Source organism: Vigna unguiculata, chromosome 3 (genome assembly GCF_004118075.2).
Source record: "Vigna unguiculata cultivar IT97K-499-35 chromosome 3, ASM411807v1, whole genome shotgun sequence".
Lineage (NCBI taxonomy): Eukaryota > Viridiplantae > Streptophyta > Magnoliopsida > Fabales > Fabaceae > Vigna > Vigna unguiculata.
In genome coordinates this window covers 62,874,003-62,894,636 of record NC_040281.1, presented here as the reverse complement: position 1 = coordinate 62,894,636, position 20,634 = coordinate 62,874,003, and the positions used below count along the sequence as shown (strand labels likewise).

General features: G+C 30.8%; 3 protein-coding genes across 3 annotated transcripts; all 3 read left to right on the top strand.

The window, feature by feature from the left end:
- The first annotated feature begins 244 nt into the window (after positions 1–244).
- Positions 245–1,420, top strand: LOC114175166 (protein SRC2-like). The gene has a single exon (XM_028059934.1). It carries the CDS (start codon positions 376–378, stop codon positions 1,201–1,203), a length of 828 nt encoding a protein of 275 aa, XP_027915735.1. The 5' UTR covers positions 245–375; the 3' UTR covers positions 1,204–1,420.
- Positions 1,421–2,804: 1,384 nt separating this feature from the next.
- On the top strand, positions 2,805–3,747 carry LOC114176230 (60S ribosome subunit biogenesis protein NIP7 homolog). The gene has a single exon (XM_028061191.1). It carries the CDS (start codon positions 2,890–2,892, stop codon positions 3,451–3,453), a length of 564 nt encoding a protein of 187 aa, XP_027916992.1. The 5' UTR covers positions 2,805–2,889; the 3' UTR covers positions 3,454–3,747.
- Positions 3,748–14,352: 10,605 nt separating this feature from the next.
- LOC114178505 (flowering-promoting factor 1-like protein 3) lies at positions 14,353–15,230 on the top strand. The gene has a single exon (XM_028064445.1). The coding sequence runs from the start codon at positions 14,474–14,476 to the stop codon at positions 14,801–14,803; it is 330 nt and encodes a 109-aa protein (XP_027920246.1). The 5' UTR covers positions 14,353–14,473; the 3' UTR covers positions 14,804–15,230.
- Positions 15,231–20,634: the final 5,404 nt, after the last annotated feature.

Genomic DNA, 20,634 nt, shown 5'->3' with positions numbered 1-20,634 from the left:
CATTCCATTAAGCCATTTTTACTTTTTATAATTTTAAAAATCTAAAATACAATACTAACAGATAAAGATAATGAAGCGTTAAAATAATAACTGAAAAAAGTAAAATATATAAAATAATAGAATTACTTTTATTTTATTCCTACAAAATAAATATCTTGTTACAATACCACAATAAAGCCGCCTTTATTGAGAAAAAACGTATCAATATTAAAACGCGTGAACACAAAAGAGTGGCACTTTAAATTCAAGATGGTTGACCTTAATCTGTGTTAATTAGTTTGTGAGCGAAGACGATAAAATAAAACATACACAACAACCAACTTCAGACTCATATTTCTGATCTTCGAATTCACTGAAAAACTCGTCACCGTCACCATGGAACACAGAACGCTGGAACTCAACCTCGGATCGGCGAAGGATATCAAAGACGTGAATCTCTTTTCCAAGATGGACGTGTACGCCGTCGTTTCGCTCTCAGGCGTCAAAAAGATCAAGACTCCCGTCGACAGAAACGGCGGCACCAACCCCACGTGGAAAGTTACCGAGAAGTTCACCATCGACGAATCGCTCGCGCGTCAGAACGGCTTGACCCTCGAAATCAAGCTCCGCTGCGAGCGCAGCCTCTCCGCCGACAAAGAAATCGGCCAGGTCGTCGTCCCCATAAGGGAGCTCCTCGACCAACCCGGCGACGGAAAATCCTTCCAGCATGTCAGTTACCAGGTCAGAAAACCCTCCGGCAAACCCAAAGGAGCGTTTAGTTTTTCTTACAGATTTAGCGAAAAATTCACAGCGCCCGGGATAGCGCCAGCGCCGTCCGCGCCTGTTGCTCCCAAGACGGAGCCGGTGACGGCTTATCCTGCTCCCGCGGTGGGGTCCACTTCTGCCTCGTATCCCGGCGTGTATCCTCCTCCACCGCAGCCACAATATGCGGGCGGATACGGGTACCCTCCGCCGCCGCAAGCGGCGTACGGGTACGCTCCACAAGCGGCTTACGGGTACGCGGCACAACCCGGGTACGGTTACCCTCCTGCTCCTGCTCCTGCTCAGAGACCCGGGAAGAACAAATTTGGGATGGGATTGGGAGCGGGTTTGCTTGGTGGAGCATTGGGTGGGCTTCTGATCGGAGACATGATATCTGATGTAGGTTCTTACGATGCTGGCTATGACGCTGGTTTTGGAGATGCTGGTGGATTTGATTTTTAAGTTTTAATATTTTTCTTACTTGTTTTGTTTCTTTGGAGTACATAGTTTTTCTTAGTATCTGAACCTTGAATATGGTTTTGCGACAGTATACACTGTTTTGTTACTTCTATTTACTTGTACAGGTGGTGTGTTCTGTTTGTAATCGCTCAAGTAATGTTATGTTTCACGACTATCTCTGTTTTTTTTTCGAATATTAATTCTCGTATTATTTTTGGAAGACGAGATAAATGGTATTTTGAGTTATACATCTCAACCAAACTTGTGTTTGATAAGTGATAGAGTAACAATCATCACAATTTAAAAATGTTGCATAAGAAATAAATGATCTTCACTCGCAATTCTACATATGTCATATCATATTTAGTTTTAACAATATTTTAGTAAGTTTAAGTTGAAAATTCAACTCATGAGAACTGATATTTGTAAACTTTATTTAAAATTATTGCATTTCACACCGCTACAAAAGCAACGAAGTAATTTAAAAAAAAATTGTAACATGTATGAGATGAAACAATTAACTTTTCAAGCTAAAATATTGATCGAAATTTCAAGAAGTCGTTTAATTGTGAATCAAATACCACTAAAAAGTTTATTCAAGCATGTGGTGAAGACAAATAGTATTAACATCCATTTATGATCTTGTTAATAGCACCTTTGAAAAAACTAAATCAGAATTTGGTGAATAGATTATCAAACTAGAGTAAATGTTACGAGCATCACATCAACACACTAAATAGATAACGACCGTGCTCAAAAAAATTGAACGAAGAGCACACATGTATTATTTTTAAAGGTAAGTCAAAACTTATGAATTTAATGTATTGGTACTATCAACTCTCCATATTTGTCAATTATAATCTACACGGTTAAATTAAACTGTCAATTATAATCTACACGGTTAAATTAAACAATTGGTGGTTTAATTTTGAACAATTTAAGCTTTCTGACGTGTTGAAAGTTTCACATCGACTAGAAATAATGTCAATTTATAATATATAAGTGAGATGTAAATCTCATCTTCCAAGCCGGTTTTGTGGGGTTGAGTTAGGCTTTAAACCCACTTCTAACATCGGCGTGAAGGGGTGTGTTGGAAGTTCCACGTCGACTAGAGATAAGACCAATTCACAATATATAAGTGAGCTGCACACCTCACCCAAAAAGCCGATTTTATGGGGTTAAGTTAGGCTTTAAACCCACTTCTAACATGACTTCTTAGTTTTTTTTTTTTATTTCATCTTTCCATTTACAAGTTGGCTATTTTATTAATGTATTAATAGCCTACTAACTATTTACAATATTTATATCCACATATATATAAATTTATTGATCTTTTACACAACTATAAATTTTATTCTTGACTATTATGTGTTAGAAAAATTAAAAAGACTAATTTAAATTAATTTATGATCATTTATATGTGAATATTATATATAAAATACTAACATTTTAAATAAATACAATATATAAATTTATAAAAATAATAAAAAAGTAACCAGAGACACAGATATCCACTTGTCTATTGGGCCGCACAAGTACCCCAGACCCAAAGAAATTTCTGTTCCCGTTTTGGGCCTTGGGGTCTTTTTCAGGCATTAGTCTCTTTTTCATCTTCTGAAGTCAACAAAACCAAAAACCCTAATCTCGCTGTAAAACCCTAGAAGGAGGGAGCGAGAGAGAAAGAGGAAGATGAGACCTTTGGATGAGAAGGAGACGAGCGTAGTGTTCGAGAAACTCTTCAAATTCGTCGGAAACAACCTCAAGAACATCGTCGAGAACCCCTCTCACGAGGGCCCCGACGCCAACCCTGGCCGCTACTGCTTCCGCCTCCACAAGAACAAGATCTACTATGCCAGCGAATCCCTCGTCAAGCGCGCCACCAACGTCGCTCGTCCCAACCTTGTCTCGCTCGGCACCTGCATCGGCAAGTACACACACGGCGGCAGCTTCCACCTCACCGTCCAGGCCCTAAACTTGCTCGCTGCCAACGCCAAGCACAAGGTATGGCTGAAACCGCAGTCTGAGATGTCTTTCTTGTATGGAAACCACGTTTTGAAGGGCGCGTTGGGCAGAATCACGGACAACATCGCCGCCGGCGACGGAGTTGTCGTGTTTTCCATGGCGGATGTGCCGTTGGGTTTCGGTGTCGCGGCCAAGTCTACGCAGGATTGCAGGAAGTTGGATCCCAATGGCATCGTTGTTCTGCACCAGGGCGATGTGGGAGAGTACTTGAGGATGGAGGATGAGCTTTGATTTTGCAAACGGTTTTTTTTTGTTGAATTTTGAACTTCATGAAATTATATAGTCCTCGATATTATATGTATTTAATCCCTTTGCCTTAGAGGTTGCTTATCAGATTCCTCTGCAGTGCAGGAGTGGTTGATTTGCCTTTGAGGATCGGTGTGATTTGCTTTGCAATTTTTTCTGGGGAAAGTAATTAATGAAGGGATTAGTTTTGTCTTTGTTATTTTTGTAGCTTCTTTGAAAGAGAAAAATATGAATGAATTGAAAAGTGATTATGAAATATGGGTTATTCCGTTCACTTGATAAACAGCTTGTGGAACCAAAGCAACTTAATTTACTTGCGTATTGTTTGCTTAATTGAATTCCAGATTCACATGGGTCTCATAAGATAAAAAATTGTATTCATTCATCAATTATGGCCTTCCATGTATAACTGCCCCTTGTAATCATATCATTCTTCACATTTATAGTTATAGTTGACTTCACCAGATAATAATGTAGTAATGGGAGCCAAGACTTGTGATGTCATGCTAGAGGTTAGTACTCAATGAACTCTGGTTTCTCTAATTTGTAACATGTTCACTTTTTCCAGCATTGCATTCGAATTTGTTATAGCTATTTTTGAGTTCTGTACAATTTGTTGTGTACTCATTTTGTTAAAGGTCAATAGAGAAGGAAGTCAAGTAAAGAGGATGAGTAAGCAGCTTTGCTAAATAAACCAGTGTAAGTTTTGTTACAATTTCTCGAGAACAACTCAGTTTTCTACAGTTTCTCCCATGAAGGACTTGTTCACAACCATTCTGATATCAGAATGGCAGTGTCATATACTTGACTTTTTGTTTTGTTTTTTTAATTTACATGTACGAAAGAAGAATATCTTTTATCCTATCTGACAGCTGTTGTTTTTGATTGGTTAGAAGGAAGAAAAAATATGGTAGGAGCTGTACATAAACCAAAAATGTGTCTTTAATTTAGAACATGCTTAATCCGATTCTCACAGATATATGGTTGTGCAATAAGTATATTGGACCTTGCAATAGCTGATCCTAGCTGTCAACTTATCTTCTGCCCCCATTCATTTTGTGGCATTGCTTTCATAATTACCTTTATGGTCTATAACCAATCTTTAAAACTTTTCAGTACTTTCATGCACCATCTTTTGGGATCTAACGTCACTAGAAGGTTTGAATGCTAATCTCTTCTATATTTGATATTCAGCAGTTGATGATTATCAGGTCATTACAATATGTCAACCATATTTACTTCACGCATCTGATCCGGTATTAATTTTCCTTCGCCCCCAAAGTTACTTCATTGGAGAATCATGATAAAAAGTTGATTTGATATGTAGGTATTAATTTGTTCTATACTAATTATGATGTTAATGTCTTTTAATTTGTTATCTGAGGTAACAAATTCAAATCATGAAAGCGATTGATACCATTTTTATAGTGAGGCTTTTTAAGAACGAAACCAATACCTTCCTAGAACTGTGAAATTGTTTGAATACAAACGTTCAAAGTGTAATAATAGTGCTAAAATTCAATGCACAACACCTGAGCTTTGTTTTTAAACGTAGTAAATAAGGTCTATCTGCAATTGATGAGTATTCATATCAAAAGTGATTTATTTGAAGTATTCGACAGTGTAGGAAGTTAAATTCAGTGGACATTCTTTGTTGCCATGTATTCGTTTTCAAGTTTGCATAGAAGCAAAAGAAAGATGTAAGTTCATTAATTATTTCGGTGGGAAGAGAAAAAATGGGCTCAACGGGTTTTTTATTCTTAGAAATATATATGTTGATATGTCAAAATGAATTTTAATATGTGAGTCAAACTCATGAATTAAAAAGTTTCAAGTTGGGTTGAACTTCGAGTTGACCTATTTAACTCATCAACATTTTTTTTACAATTTTTTTATTATAATTATTTATTATAATATTTGAATGTTCAATTATATTTGAATAGTTTGAATGCTTAATTAATTTGTTTGTCAATTTATGAGTTAATACTTTAATTTTTAACTATTATCTTTATATTAATATTTTGAAAGTTATGTGAACACTTTAATTTTCCTGTTATACAAAATAAATTAAGTTAATTTATTTTTATTGTAATGCAATAAATTGTAAAAAAAAACATTTGTGAGCTAATCTATTAACTTACTAACCTTGGATAGATCAAACCGAGTTTTAGTTTAACATACCAATCTGTAGGATTAGAATTGGTTTAATTTCACACCCATGTATATGTATTAAAGTTAACAATGCCTATAAATAAATAAATAACTCACAATAAATGTAACTTTGATCTTCATAATTGTAATTCGTATTAAGTAATTGTTTATATATTATCATTAAAATTTAATTTAGGTTTTACATTAATAAATTAAAGTGTAATTTAATAATAATATACAATGATTAAACAATACTTTAATGATAATATGGAAATATTTTATTGAGATGAAATTTTTAAAACTTGATTTTAATTTATTTAAATAGTATAATTAAATTTTTGAGTTGCCCTGAATTTGTAAATTTTTGAATGGCAAAGGTGTGGTCGTGACTGTTCAAATTAGGGAAAAAATTAGAATGTCAATCTGTGAATCCGCCAACCCGTCGACTTGCCTATGCGGGCTGGGTTATAAGTTTCAAACTGTTTTAACTTGGCGAGCTAGCTAGGTTAGTCCATTCCGACCTGTTTTTAGCAGGTCAAAAGTGGATCAGGTTATCGGTTGACCTATTTTTCTATCCTTAATATTAATAAATCTTTTAGAAGTGGTGGGAAGGGCTTTGTAGGAAAACTACAAAGATAAAGATGAGAGGACAACTTACTACAAAGATAAAGATGAGAGGACAACTTAGCAAAAGTGAGGGTTATTTAGCAAATACATAAATTACTTTCTAGATAATTCTTATAATGATGTAGAGGAATAATATTTTCCACTTATTACATGATCATCATAAAGCTTATTTCTCTCCTCCAAGTGTCCATGTGGTCGCCTCTTTCTAGATACTCTCATTTCTACTTCTAAGGAGGTATTCTTAGCAAAAGAAGGATATGGTGATAAATACCCTCGTTGGATTAGGCTCCTTTTTAACCTTTCATTCCTCTAGAAGTTGAGAACCTCAAAAAGGAGAGGTGTCATTAGTAACCCTACAATACATAGTACAAACATAAGTTTTATTTTAAAACAAAAGCTAAACCAAGTATAAGAAAGAAGGTGAATAAACTTTTCTCCTAAACATGTTTATTTTTCTTAAACTTCCTCATCCATGTTTGGTATGGATTATGGGCTCATCATTTGTGAAGATAGAAAAGTAGGGAAGTGGTTGAAGAATTTCCATGCACTAGCGAAGAGAAAAGCCATTATTGTCAAGTGTTCAATGTTGTTTGACATTTTTATCCTTGTTTAATTTTAGTGTAGATGTGAATATGCTAAGAGTATTACTAAATTTTATCTATTTAATTAAAGAGAACAACAACAACAATAATAATAATAATAATAATAATAATTTATTTAATAATAATAGTAATATTTGTAAGAATTTATTTTAAATTTTTATTTTAAATTAATTTTAACCACAAGTGTAAAATGATAATTATTCGATTGTATTAATTCAAATAAATTTTTAATTTATCAAATCAATCATATCACATAAACTTTTTTTTCTCATTTTTCATTATTTCTTGTTATTCATTTTAATTCAAATAACCTAAATTTCATCTCTTTTTGTCTGTTGAATAATTTAAATTCACTCTTTCAAATATATTTTTAAAAACAAACAAGGATTTTCTTTATTGAATGATATAGGTCTAAATACAACAATTGAAGTTATCAATCTGGGTTATCAAAATTAATCTATTTATTAGTAAATAATTTTGCATTATTAAAATATATAAGGTAAACTTCCAGTAAAAACGTTCTTAATTTAATAGAAGTATTTTTAATCCTAAAAATAGGCCATTCTAATATTTGTCTATTTCTAATTATTTTGTGAATGACACTTTACTAGATATTCTCTCCGACATATGAACATTCCTAGATTTGGGGACTCTATTTTCTTATATAATTATTTAGACTTTAAATTTTCCTAACCAAAAAAATAAAAAAAATGGCTGAACAAATAAACGAGGCAACTTCATAATTTCTATCTATAGTTTATGATCATTATTTTTTGTTTTTCTTCATATCATTAAGGAAAAATAAAATGTATTTTATCCATTTTAATTTAATAGTCAAGCTTTTATTTAATTTTTAAGTTATTTTTTGAATCACACCCTCTACATACAATTAAAAGTAATAAATGGAAGAATATTTGTTTTTATATTACAATGAAACAAAAAAGTTAACCGAAAAAAAAGATATTTTAATATTTTTTAGTACCACAATTTTAAAACAGCAATTAAAGACCAAATCTTCATCTGCGTATTTGTTTTGATTCTTTAATGAGATATTTATTTTGTTCTTTTTTATTTTATTTTTTTGTAATAAGGAATATGAGAAGAAAATTCCGATAAAATGGCCTTGTGGGAGAATTGATCCAACATTCGTAATGTTTAACACTTTATTCTGAAAATCAATGTAAGTTCTCCAATTCCATCATTTATAATCAAAGTTAGGCATAAACCTAACAACTGATATAAGCAAACAAATAATTCTCCTTTAGCTTTAATCTTATTCTTTTCTATCACCAAATTCTTCACCCTTCTTTTCTTTTCTCATTCTTCAAAAATTCTATTCGGTATCTGATTTTATGCATTCTTTTATATTATAACTTCACAACCCCAATCAGCTTTTCTTTGTTTTTTTTTAAACTTGATCCTATAACAAATGGAGAATATGTTCATATACCTAGGTGGGACCATCATCATTAATATTTAAGATGCTCAAAATTTCATTAAGATAAAGAAGATCATTTGAAAAATAAAAGTTGAACAAAAATTCCCCTTTTGAGGTTAAGTACAAAATATAATAATTAATTTTAGGTTTAATTAGTCGGATGGTACGCACTTTTGTTTAGACGTCAGTTTGATACTCGCTTTTTCTCGCTTTTTAAAAGGTGTTAGTTGAGTCCTAACTTTTAAAAAAATGTCTCAATTAGGTCTTTTTCAGCAATAAATTATTAACCTGTTAACGATATTGATATTTAAAATGATTTACAAAATTAAGTATTGATATTTATACCAAAATTTAGTGGTAGAAGTCATGAATTAAGTTAACGACTTTAGTAATTTTTGTCTGAAAGAGACATGATTAACACATTTTTTCAAAAGTTGGAACTAGATTGACATATTTTTAAAAGTGGGTACCAGACTGACACATCTGAACCAAAGTGAGTACCATCCAACTAATTAAACCTTAATTTTAGTATTATTATAAAATGGTTGAGAGTTAAGATTCTAAAAGTTTTTTACACATGATTTTGGAAATCAAAATTATAACAATTTGAACATTTGTGAATGTATATATAATTTTATAATTGAAATTTTATTTATATTTTAAAAATGATATTATAATACTTTTAAGTTGATGTATTTAATTAAGTATTGAATAGTTTTACAAGTTTACAAAAAATTGTAGATTTTATCTATTTAATAGAGTTTTTAAATTCAATAATTACATTGTTACTCCAATAATAATCAATTGAGAAATAATTGGTAAATTTGTTATAATTGATTGTTTTTACCATTAATATATACAAGAAAATAATCACTCGATCTTTGTTTCGATTCGTAAAATTCATTCAACTTAACCTTTTAATATAATTATTATGAAATAAAATTTGAACAACTTTTTGATGAATAACCATATATAGTCACAATAAGTATTGCAAATAATATTTTTAGAAGCAACACATTAATTTTGAAAAGAAATATTGTCACTAATTTTAATTTGTATAAAACGCGAGAGAAAAAACTTTTTTTTAAAGAAATAAACTATATATTATTAATTTAAATAAACTTTTTAATTTTTTTTATATAAATAAATGTATGAAGTCAAAAGTTCATGTTAGACATCAGTTATATATATTTGACATCTTATTTATACCAACATTTAAAAATTTAAATATTATTTGTCATCATAAAAATATTATTAAAAAATAAAAAATAAAATATAAGCAATCATGGATCCAAACCAAATCCATAAACAAACAAAGAATACATGATAAATTTTCAACTAAAACTAATGCAGGATAAAATAAAATTCTATTTAAAATATCAGCACTATGATTTCATTCTTAAAAAATATGTGAAATTCTAAATTTTGTATTGGACAAAGAGATAAACATTTCTTCTATCTGTCTCTAATATTGAATTTTTCGAGAAAAAATTATTGGAAAGATACAAATGAACATGAACTCAACCCGTACATAAGGAATTAACATTATTCTTAACCCAAAACTTTAAAAACGATAAATTTATGGACATTGATTCTTATATGATGCTCAACTCTCTTATTTTTATTTAATGTGCGACTTAGATTCACACTTGAATTTTCAAATATAGTTTTGAATTCAACCATTGTTAAATAAAATTCCAAAGTCACACCACACGAAGTTATTCAATTAGTATATACAGTTTTTTTAAGTTTAAGTTAAACAAGTATTTTTTATTTATAGAATAATATTTATTTGAGTATTTTTAAGTCACCATCATGCTATATTTAAGTGAGCATGAATTAAATTTTTAAAAATATAGTCGATTCAAACCTAATTTAAACTATGTTTGATTACAAAATTAGTTTTAAATTAAAAAATTTACGTCAATGCAAAGCAAATAATTAGATTGAATTTTAAGTTCAAAATTATATTTTTTAATAATAAAATAGTTTATAAATTTATAAATTGATTTAATGACAAAATTTAAAATAATTTTAATTAATATTTCTAAGAATATTTTTTAGATTGAAAATATGTTTTTTTATAAAATGTGTATTATCTCAATATTATTAATAATTATAAAATTGAATTACTTTAAATATATATTAAGTATATATAATTAATATTCATTGCATAAACAATGTTTATTCATTTTTAAACTTAAATTTTATATAATGACGTTTCATATTAAAAATTTATTATTTTTAATTTCATTATCATATTGTATTAAACACAAATATTTGATTTTAAATTGTTTTACGTTTAACTTTTTTTTTTTTTGAAAAGTTCTGATTTCAAAATCAAAATGAAATTTATTTGTAAATTCCAATCCAATATTCAAAATTTAAAGTGTATTACTGTAATTTTTTTTATAAGAGTAAAGTAAAGTATATATAGTGTTGTTAGTGATTAATGAGATTATACTTTTTTCGTATATTTGTTTATATGTAAGGTAAGAGTGTGTGTTTAAGAGAAATTTCAACTCTACTTGAAACTTGTAGAGGATGAATTCTAGTAATTCTGTATAGAGGTTGAACATTAAAATTATTGTTTCTGCTTCAAAATTATCGGTAAAGATCCGTTAATAATCATCACTATAAATTATCATTACAGTCTTTATTATTCACATAGTTAACGGTTTGTTTACCTTTTGTTTTGGAGGAATATGAAAATTAAAGTTTATTTTATTTTTTCATTTTAAAGGGATTAAAAAAATATATAATACAGTTTAAACCAGGGATTGAATGGTTTTATTTAATTAATGGAACAATTATTATTAATATAATTTTTGCAAGTAGACTATTGCACGGATGTTGCATTACTGATATGGGACATAAAAGATGATGCTGTTCTCCTTTTTTTCCCCCTCATTTCTTTGTTATATTATCTATTTAGTTGGAAACTACTTTTTTTTTTTTTATTAACACGATATTTTGTTTTTATTTTTTATTTTCTTTTCACTAATTTTTTTAGTGGATATATTGAAGAGAATCATTCCTATTAAAAAAATATTTAGATTCAGTAAATCCCGAACCACGAGTTATTCATACGTAATAACATCACATTCAACTCAAAACTATCACATTTTGTATAATGAGAAAAATTAAAACTATTTAGACTTATATTTTTTTTACTTCCTCTTGTCTTCTTTTATGTTCCAAGACTATTGTAATTTTACCTTTAAAAAATAAAACAAAATTGACTGATATTTTTAACTTTCAATAAATATAGTTATTGTTATTTATTTTCAAAATGTTTAATTTGTCTCAATAACAATAATGCATTACTTAAAAGAGTAGAGTCATTAAAATACAATCACTTTGAAAGAGGTCCATTTTATTATATATGTTATATTTTTATTTATTTAAAAAAATTAAATTGCAGTAGCATATAAGAAATACATTACAAAAACCATGAATAAATATATATTATATGAATGCTGAATGACATACCAAATTTTGTTACCTGAATTATATATGTATGTATATGTATATTAAGAGTTTTAGGGTTTGTAGAAACGATGATGTTTGGCACACCGACGAGTGTTGAAAGCAATGTATTACGGAAGAGAAAGCCCTAGACAAGAACTACTTTTTGGTGAGTTGATGGATCATAGTTTGTCTTTTAAAAGAAGAGGCTAATATGGAAAGACATAACAATATGTACATGTGTGAAGGATGTTGATGATACGATCGACCAAGGAGTATCTTTGTTCACACTCGTATTTTGTCTTTGGATTTTCTGTTCCAACAATCACAAACCCTAAGCATTCCGTTTATCCTGGAGCTTGTGATTCTTTGTCACACCACATTAAACAACCAATATCATGTTTTTTATAATTTACTTGTAGAGATGTTCTCCGAATATATATAACTTTATCACAAACAAAATAAAATGGCCAAAATCCAAAAAAGTAATAACGTGAACCTGACTTATCAACAAACAATCGCAAATTTTTGGATATATATATTGGGAATCAAAATCATGTGTGTGTCCGAGGCTGGCACTTGTGGGTGGAAATTTATCGTTTTGATGCATGCCACCTCACTAATGAAGTTTCGTTGTTCTTTACGTGAGTATTTAATACAAGTACTTTGGTCGATCACTTCACCAACATAATTAAACTTCTAGACAAGAATCTTATACCAGACAAATTCCCAGAATAATTTTGAAGTTACCGAGCATTCAGGGAAGGAACTACTATCACACCTTAATTACTGTCTAACACTAGTGTATGAGTTGTTTGTAAATCGTGATGAAACTTTTATATATTATTGAATCCGTGGAAGAGTGAATAGAAATCACGAAGTGAATGAATTGACGGGAGTGTGTCAACGGTGGCCCAATGGGATTCAAAAGGAATTGGAGAGAAAATGACAGAGAAAGAAAAACCCTAGCAAAATCTTTGTCATCGTAGGACCCTGTGGCTCAAGGAGGGGTGGCAAATTGAAGCAAAGTCATGCATGCCTCAACTTTCGATTTTGTTGGGTCAGAATGGATTCCAGCACTATGCTATTGGCTCATTACTTTGTGTATGTTAGTTATCAGTTTCATACAAAAACCCAGTTAACGTGTTGCAACTTCGTAAGTCATTATTTTACCTACCATTTTGAACTGTAATATTTATTACGTTCACGGTTCACTCTTCTGAGCATATTTCTCCATTTTCTTTCTAGAAATGAGATTGACACAAACCTAATGCTAACAATAACATATATATACATGCTTTCATAGTATGTAAATCTAGTATACTTTTTCTGGGGTAATTAATGTAATCCTCAACTTTGTGAGGTATTTTAAACTCCGATCACAAACAATTTCAGTAGGAAAAATGCAGTAATTGAGTAATAATTGTTGCTGAGTTGTTAGACTGAGCTTTGTGCAAAGAGAGATTATGTAGGTTTGAATCTAGATGCTAAGAATCCATTTTGCTAGCTATAGGGGGAGACTAGAGCTTTAGTTGGCATAGATAACCAAATATATTATTTACCTGCAACGGTGTGAGTTGATTTGCACAGAGCTTAAAGTGATTTTTAAAATTCAAACATGGGAACTTGGGTTTGAAGGTAAAGAAAAGTTGATTATCGAGTTTAGTTTATGATTATAGTAATATAAATTGAAAGGTGGCGTCAAAACTAGTTAGGCAAGGAAAAGTTTTTAGCGAAAGTAGATATATATTAGCATAATAGTTAGGCAACAAAAACAGAAAAGAAATGGTTGGAAAACCTGCCCCTGCACTGGTGTGTCCTAATGAAATTCAACAATGTCATTTCAGCAGCAACGACCTCAAGTAATTGAAATCAATTCCTTTCATATTCTGGTCCCCACACCCACTATGTATCCTTCCCCACAAACCATATGAACACTTTGGGAAAAAGTGTACACTATTATTCACTCAAAGCCTATTTCAGCATCTCTTTCTACTTCAAGAAACATATTCCGTAACAATTCAAGTCCAATTTATACACTCGCCCCCCTCTCCTATACTTTTCTTCACTACTTTTTCATTCACTATTTATCCATCAAATCTTTTCTTCATACATGAGTCCAATCTATACATAAAAAATTCACATCAGTATTGATCTAAAATCTTAAAACGATAAATTTATTAGTCTTCATTTATACGGTATTCAATTTTTTCATTTTTACTCGATGTGAAACTTAGAATCACTTGCTTTGTGTTATTTGTTTGTTCTAGAAGAACTCATTATGTCACCGAAACAAAACATGGATTCTCTATGCGTGGGGTTAGAAAACTTAGACTACGCAAATAGAAAAGTGAATGATGATTCCCCAATCCGATTATGATATATAATTGATGAAATGAATAACCTAGGCCCCCACCCTTTCTCCAAAGACCCTGTCCCCAAAATTCACCTTTAGCTTAGAACTCTTCTTCACTGGGTCCCACCTTAGCTGTATTCACATCCAAACACCACCTCTCTCTCTCTCTCTATATATATATATATACACTCTACTATATCCATTCTTTTCTCCCCCATGTAGTATACGTACCCTTCATCTGGTTGGCTGCTCCATAAAATAATCCCATCGTCAAACTTTCTCATCCTATATATACACATTATACACAACCTTATTCTCCCCCAACAGACACAGTTGAAGAAGATTGTTGTTCTGAAATTAAGAATGTCTGGGGTTTGGGTTTTCAAGAACGGGGTGGTGAGGTTGGTGGAGAACCCTGGCGGTGAGGCGGTGGAGGGAAGCCGCGGTGGAAGAAGAAAGATGCTTGTTCATTTAGCAAGCAATGAGGTGATGACGTCGTACTCGGTTTTGGAGAGAAAATTGTACTCGCTCGGGTGGGAGCGTTACTACGACGACCCTGATCTTCTTCAGTTCCACAAACGCTCCACCGTCCACCTTATTTCCCTCCCTCGGGATTTCAACAGGTTCAAGTCCATGCACATGTATGACATAGTCGTCAAGAACAAGAACGCTTTTGAAGTTAGGGACATGTAGGGTATACCTACGGACAAAGGACAGGGACAACACAGCATATATATATATATATATATATATATATATATATATATATATATATATATATATATATATATATATATATATATATATATATATATATTTACATAGTCACCAATTGCAAGGGCTTTCGGGCAGGGTACCCTCTGCTACTGTGTTTGTGTACTTCCTTCAACTCTTGCTGGGGTGGTTTCTTTTCATTGAGTTAGGTGTTTGAGTCTTTCATTTTGGACTTTGTCCATTTGATTGTGACATTAACTTGGGTGTTTTGTTTTCCACTCTGTTGGTCGGTTTATTGTTATACATATGTTCTGATTATTAATTATTTCACCCTTTATGTATACGTAGCTCTTCTGCTGTATCTATATTTTTAGTCATCTGCAATCAAATTTCACTTTTGTATAAATATTTGCTAATTGCATTTATTTTTCATCATGCATGATGGATCAGAAACGATGATGTGTAAAATTGAAGGATTCGAAGAAATTTTTAAGCTCCGGACACAGATGACATACAAGATGTTTTTCGTTAATACTGCTATTTTTTTTTAATGTTAAGGAAAAGCATTATGTTTTACTAGAGTGATGGAAGAGGGAGCGGAAATAAAAAAGAGAAAGAAAGAAATTTTATAGTTAATTAAAAAAAAAGTGTAAAATATATGATAAGTGATGGGATATTCATAATGATAATGAGAGAAAACAATTAAAAGAATGTAATATATTGTTGAAGTGTCCGTGTAATAATGCTCACAGAAAAATATAATAGAATAGAATAGAAATAGATGTATAAAACACATGTAAAAAAAAAAGAAATATATTAACCTAAGTTGAAATTCAGAATTAGTTGAATTATTGTCTAAACAATTTGTTTAGATGGTGCAGATTGTAAGCACACTTTGTAGTGTGATTTCCACGCACAGGCTTGTATTGTTATATATATTCGGGAAGTCTCAGGTTGTTCAAATTAATAAGAATTATTTTTAAAAATTTTGAGATACTTTAAAAATGTTTTCCTTCCACCGCAATTTTCAACACATTAATCTCAAATGTGTTTATTTAATTCAAAAGATAAAATAGTAATTTTCTGATGAATCTATACACCTAATGTCTTAAAATAATTTGAAACAAATATATATTTCAGCAGTCCAAATTGATTTCTAAAAATATTTTCTCATCCTACCAAATAAAATCACTTTTGGAATCTATTTCTAAATTAAGTATTCTTTCGATTACAATCGGACATTCTTTAAATATTTGTGACACGTTAAAGATTAGTAGCACAACAATTTTATCTACCCTTAACGGAGCATGATTTTTCGATTCCCTGGTTAACAATTATCGATAAAAAAAATGTGTTTTTGTTTTCGCTCTTGTCCTTTATTAATGTATTTTTAACTCTAGTGTGATTAATGAAATTTCAATGTGTCAACCTATTCAGAATATTATGATATTATCTAAAGTAAAACCTTTCACGTATAAAAAATAAGTAATCTAACATTGCATATAATTTTTTGTTTTATCTGTCGAAAAAAATATCATCAATTAAGAATATTACGATTTTTATTCTCAATAATCACTTTATTAACAATATTATGATTTTTATTCCTAAGAATAACTTTTCTAATAGAGAAATATTTTTATTAACGGAGAAATAAGATAAAAAAATAAGAAACACATGAATATAATGTGAAAATCCAAAAATCGAAGAAAAATCACGATCATAATATTATGTAAAAATTTATACAACACATAGACTACCCTTTTATGTATAAGAAAAGTCAAATATAACTTAAAGTGTATTTGACCAAGACAAGGAACATCATGGACTTAGAGCTCATTATATAGTCACTAACACCTACTCCATAAGTTATCTTAGACGATGTGAAACTTTTCAAGACATATTATTTTTATCATCCCGATAATAATGTATATAAGTTCTTTAAAAAAAAACTAAAAAAGGGAATAATGTCCAAGTGGTACGATTCCTTGGGTCAGATCCTTCTATGAAGTTAGAATACTTAAGTAATTTAAATATATTAATATTTTAAAAAAAGTTAAAAGACATATATTCTTATGTTAAGTGTTAACCACATAAAAATATATTTAATGCAACATAAAAAGGTGATTCAATTAAGCTGGAATATCCATTCCATATTTGCAGTCTAGTTTGAGTTATATATATATATATATATATATATAAGTTGGATATCTATAGAGAAAAATATGAAATAAAAAAATCTAAATTGTTGCCCTTCTGATAGCTTGGAAGGAGATCAATGGTGAGTGGTGCATGGAGGAGATGATATAGAGATGGGCGAGAAAATGATGCCATTCTTCACAATTTCACCTTTCATTTTTTCTTAAATTGGAAACACTAAATTTAATAATGTGTATTACTGTGTATGTTTAAATATAAAACTTAAAAAATTAAATTAAACATTCATCTTAGTCACTTAATGTTAAAGTGAAATTTTCGTTTATAATATTTAAATTATGTCACATTGTAAAACTATTAAAGAAAAAAGAGATAGCAGGAAAACTACCACCGTAGCCTTTTAAGAGGTATATGAATATTTCATGTTTGAAAAGTTATCCTTTTTTGAGAGTTGTTTTTTTTGTTCTTTGTCTTTATAAATTGGGTAAGTGGTGTCCAACCTAACTCTCACGCCACTATTAAGCTAACTCTTCACTGCATATCTAAGGTTGCTGTTCCTCACAAAACTATTCCATCATTCTTTGGTTACTTTTTCTTTTCTTATTTTATATCATATTTGCAATACAGTTTATTACAAATAGTTTTGAGCTGCATGACACAGATTCCTACAAACATCGGAATTTTCTTTTTTACAAAATAATTTAGATTTTCAATTTCTCTACCACACACTATGGTCGTAGATAAGAGATAAAAAATTTATTAAGAAGTGAAAATTAAATCTAAATTAATTTTACAAATTAAGGTTTGCAAAATGATATATTTTCATCTACTTATATACTATAAATTAATTTTAGGCTTAAATACATTTTTGGTCCTCATTTTCGTAGTGTTTGTTGCGGATGGTCCTCATTTTGACAGAATGTTTAAAATGGTCCTCATTTTTACCGAATGTTTAAAATGGTCCTCATTTTTGCAATTCATGTTTTATTTGGTCCTTTTCTGTAACGCCGTTTAAATCATTAACAGAGCATTGTACATGTGTCACTGTTTGTATTAGGGTGTGTTACGTGTACTGTACATGTGTGGCAATTAGATATTTGGGGATAAATAAGTGAGCTAGGGTTTTGGTAAGGAATGTTTGGGCAGTTGATGAGTTTTGACAATCTTGTTCCTCCATTCCCGATTGGTGTTGCTGCAATCTTCTTCTTCTTCCTGCAATCCCATTATATAGGTATGTTACGGTCCCAATCTTTTTCCTCTACCTCTGGTTGTAATCGTTGGAGGCAACCGTGTTGTATCACTTCTTGCACTGTTGGTGGTTCAACGAGAAATGGATAAGTACACAGTGAATGTGGATGCTCAACATTGCAGCTGTAGGAAATGGTGTCTGACTGCTATCCCTTGTTGCCATGCTATTGCAGCAATGAATTTCATCAATGTCAATGCTGAGGACTTCATACCAATCTGCTTCAGGAGATCCATTTATGAAGAAATATATCAATTCATCATCTTTTCAGTCAATCCTAACGTCCATCCACCACATAAGAGGATCTTACCAGGAAGACCCAAGGAAAAAAAGAAGGTTGGAAGAATGAGAGTTGAGAAAGGATAACACACAAATCAGCAAAGGAGGTCATAGAAAAAACTGTAGCATATGCCGTCAGATTGGACATAACAAGAACAATTGCCCAGATAAGCCTGTGGATGAGCAGACTGCAACACCTGCTGAGACTGCATCAGATGTCCAATCTGTTGAGAATGCACCAACTGCTGAGAATGCACCAACTGTTGAAACTCAAACAACTCAACCACCAAGGAATGAAGTGGAGAGTCAAGCAGCATCACTACCAACACCAGAAGAACCATCTCAGCAATTTAGGATGAAATTAAAGATTAGGAGGAGGTCATGATAGCAGCTACAAACGTCTTAGTTATTTTTTGAAATTTTTGATGTAGAATTCATTATTGATGTACTGCATTTTGACTTTCCTTAAATTTCGTTCAATTTCACTTTTGCCAAACATTGATGTAGTGCATTTTGATGAGGATGAATTAATGTTATGAATTTAACTTCTTCCAGACTTAGATCAATTTAATTTTTTCCAAGCTTAGATCAATATCACTTACTTCAATGCTCAGATTAAGATGTCATTTTGAACATGTTGGGATTAATATCAACATAATCAAACTAGTTCATTTCTTCATTTAACAATAGTACAAAACAGATTGGATTTTAAAAGATTACAACACAATAACAGTACGAATAATAGAATAACAATACAAGTGAACCCTATTACTAATTGCAGCCTCTTCTAACCTTCAATGACTTCTCCAAATCATTAATCTGCCTCATTTGTGTCATGATGATGACATCCTTTTCATCAACACCACCATTTGAAAAAGTTGCAGCCCACATTATTGGAACCACCACTCTGTAAATTAATAAACCAAAAATTAAAACCAATTTATTATTAACACAAAAATAAAAACAGATTGTACCCAAAATTTTCTACCAATATTCTTTGGAGTTCTTGTCATCCTTAAAGTTGTCATCTCTCCGCAACTACAAATCGGGGTTAATCCATTTCTCGTTGAACCATCAAGAGTGCACGAAGTGATACAACACGGTTGCCTCCAACTATTACAACCAGAGGTAAAGGAAGAAGATTGAGAATGTAACATACCTATATAATGGGATTGCAAGAAGAAGAAGATTGCAGCAACACCAATTTAGAATGGAGGAACAAGATTGCCAACACTCACCAACTGCCCAGACATTCCTTACCAAAACCCTAGCTCACTTATTTATCCTCAAATATCTAATTACCACACATGTACAATACACGTAACACACCCTAACACAAACTGTGCCACCTGTACAATGTTCCGTTAATGATTTAAACGGCGTTACAGAAAACTACCAAATAAAACACGAATTGCGAAAATGAAGACCATTTTAAACATTCTGTCAAACCATCTGCAACAAATACTACGAAAATGAGAACCAAAAAGGTATTTAAACCTTAATTTTATTATAGTTAATACTAATAGATCAATAATAAGGTTTAAAAGACAATTAGGCCATAATTATCCTGATTCTAATCACGAGCCCACACATAGAAAACTATAAATATTTGTCAAAAATATGGTTATTAAAACCTTTTATCTATCATTTATTACAATATTTATTGTTTTCAGCAAACCAATATTGACAAAAGCATCGGAGTTCCTTTAACAAATACACCAAATCTGCATACTAACAGGAGAATTGAACGGACAAAGAATAGAAGACTTGATAAATTATTTAACTAAATATTTGACCCTTTTGGTGTCCAACGTGGGACCGAGCGTTTATTTATTCGTACTTACACGGTGACAAAAAAAAATATGACGAACAATCAATATACACGTTGAAGATTTTTCAGACGATACAAGAGAAATGCTGAGAAAGATGAACCAGCACATAGACGACATGCAGATAAATTATAGATGGAGAAGAAAACAAGACCATAAAACAACAAATTTCATGATAAAGATTACGAAAAAAAAACTCTTTTATGGGTTAAAATTTTTGTATACAAATTATTTTAAAATAAATATCCAATATAGTTCTTTTAAGTTTTGTTTTAACTGAAAGAAAAACGTCGTTAATTTTC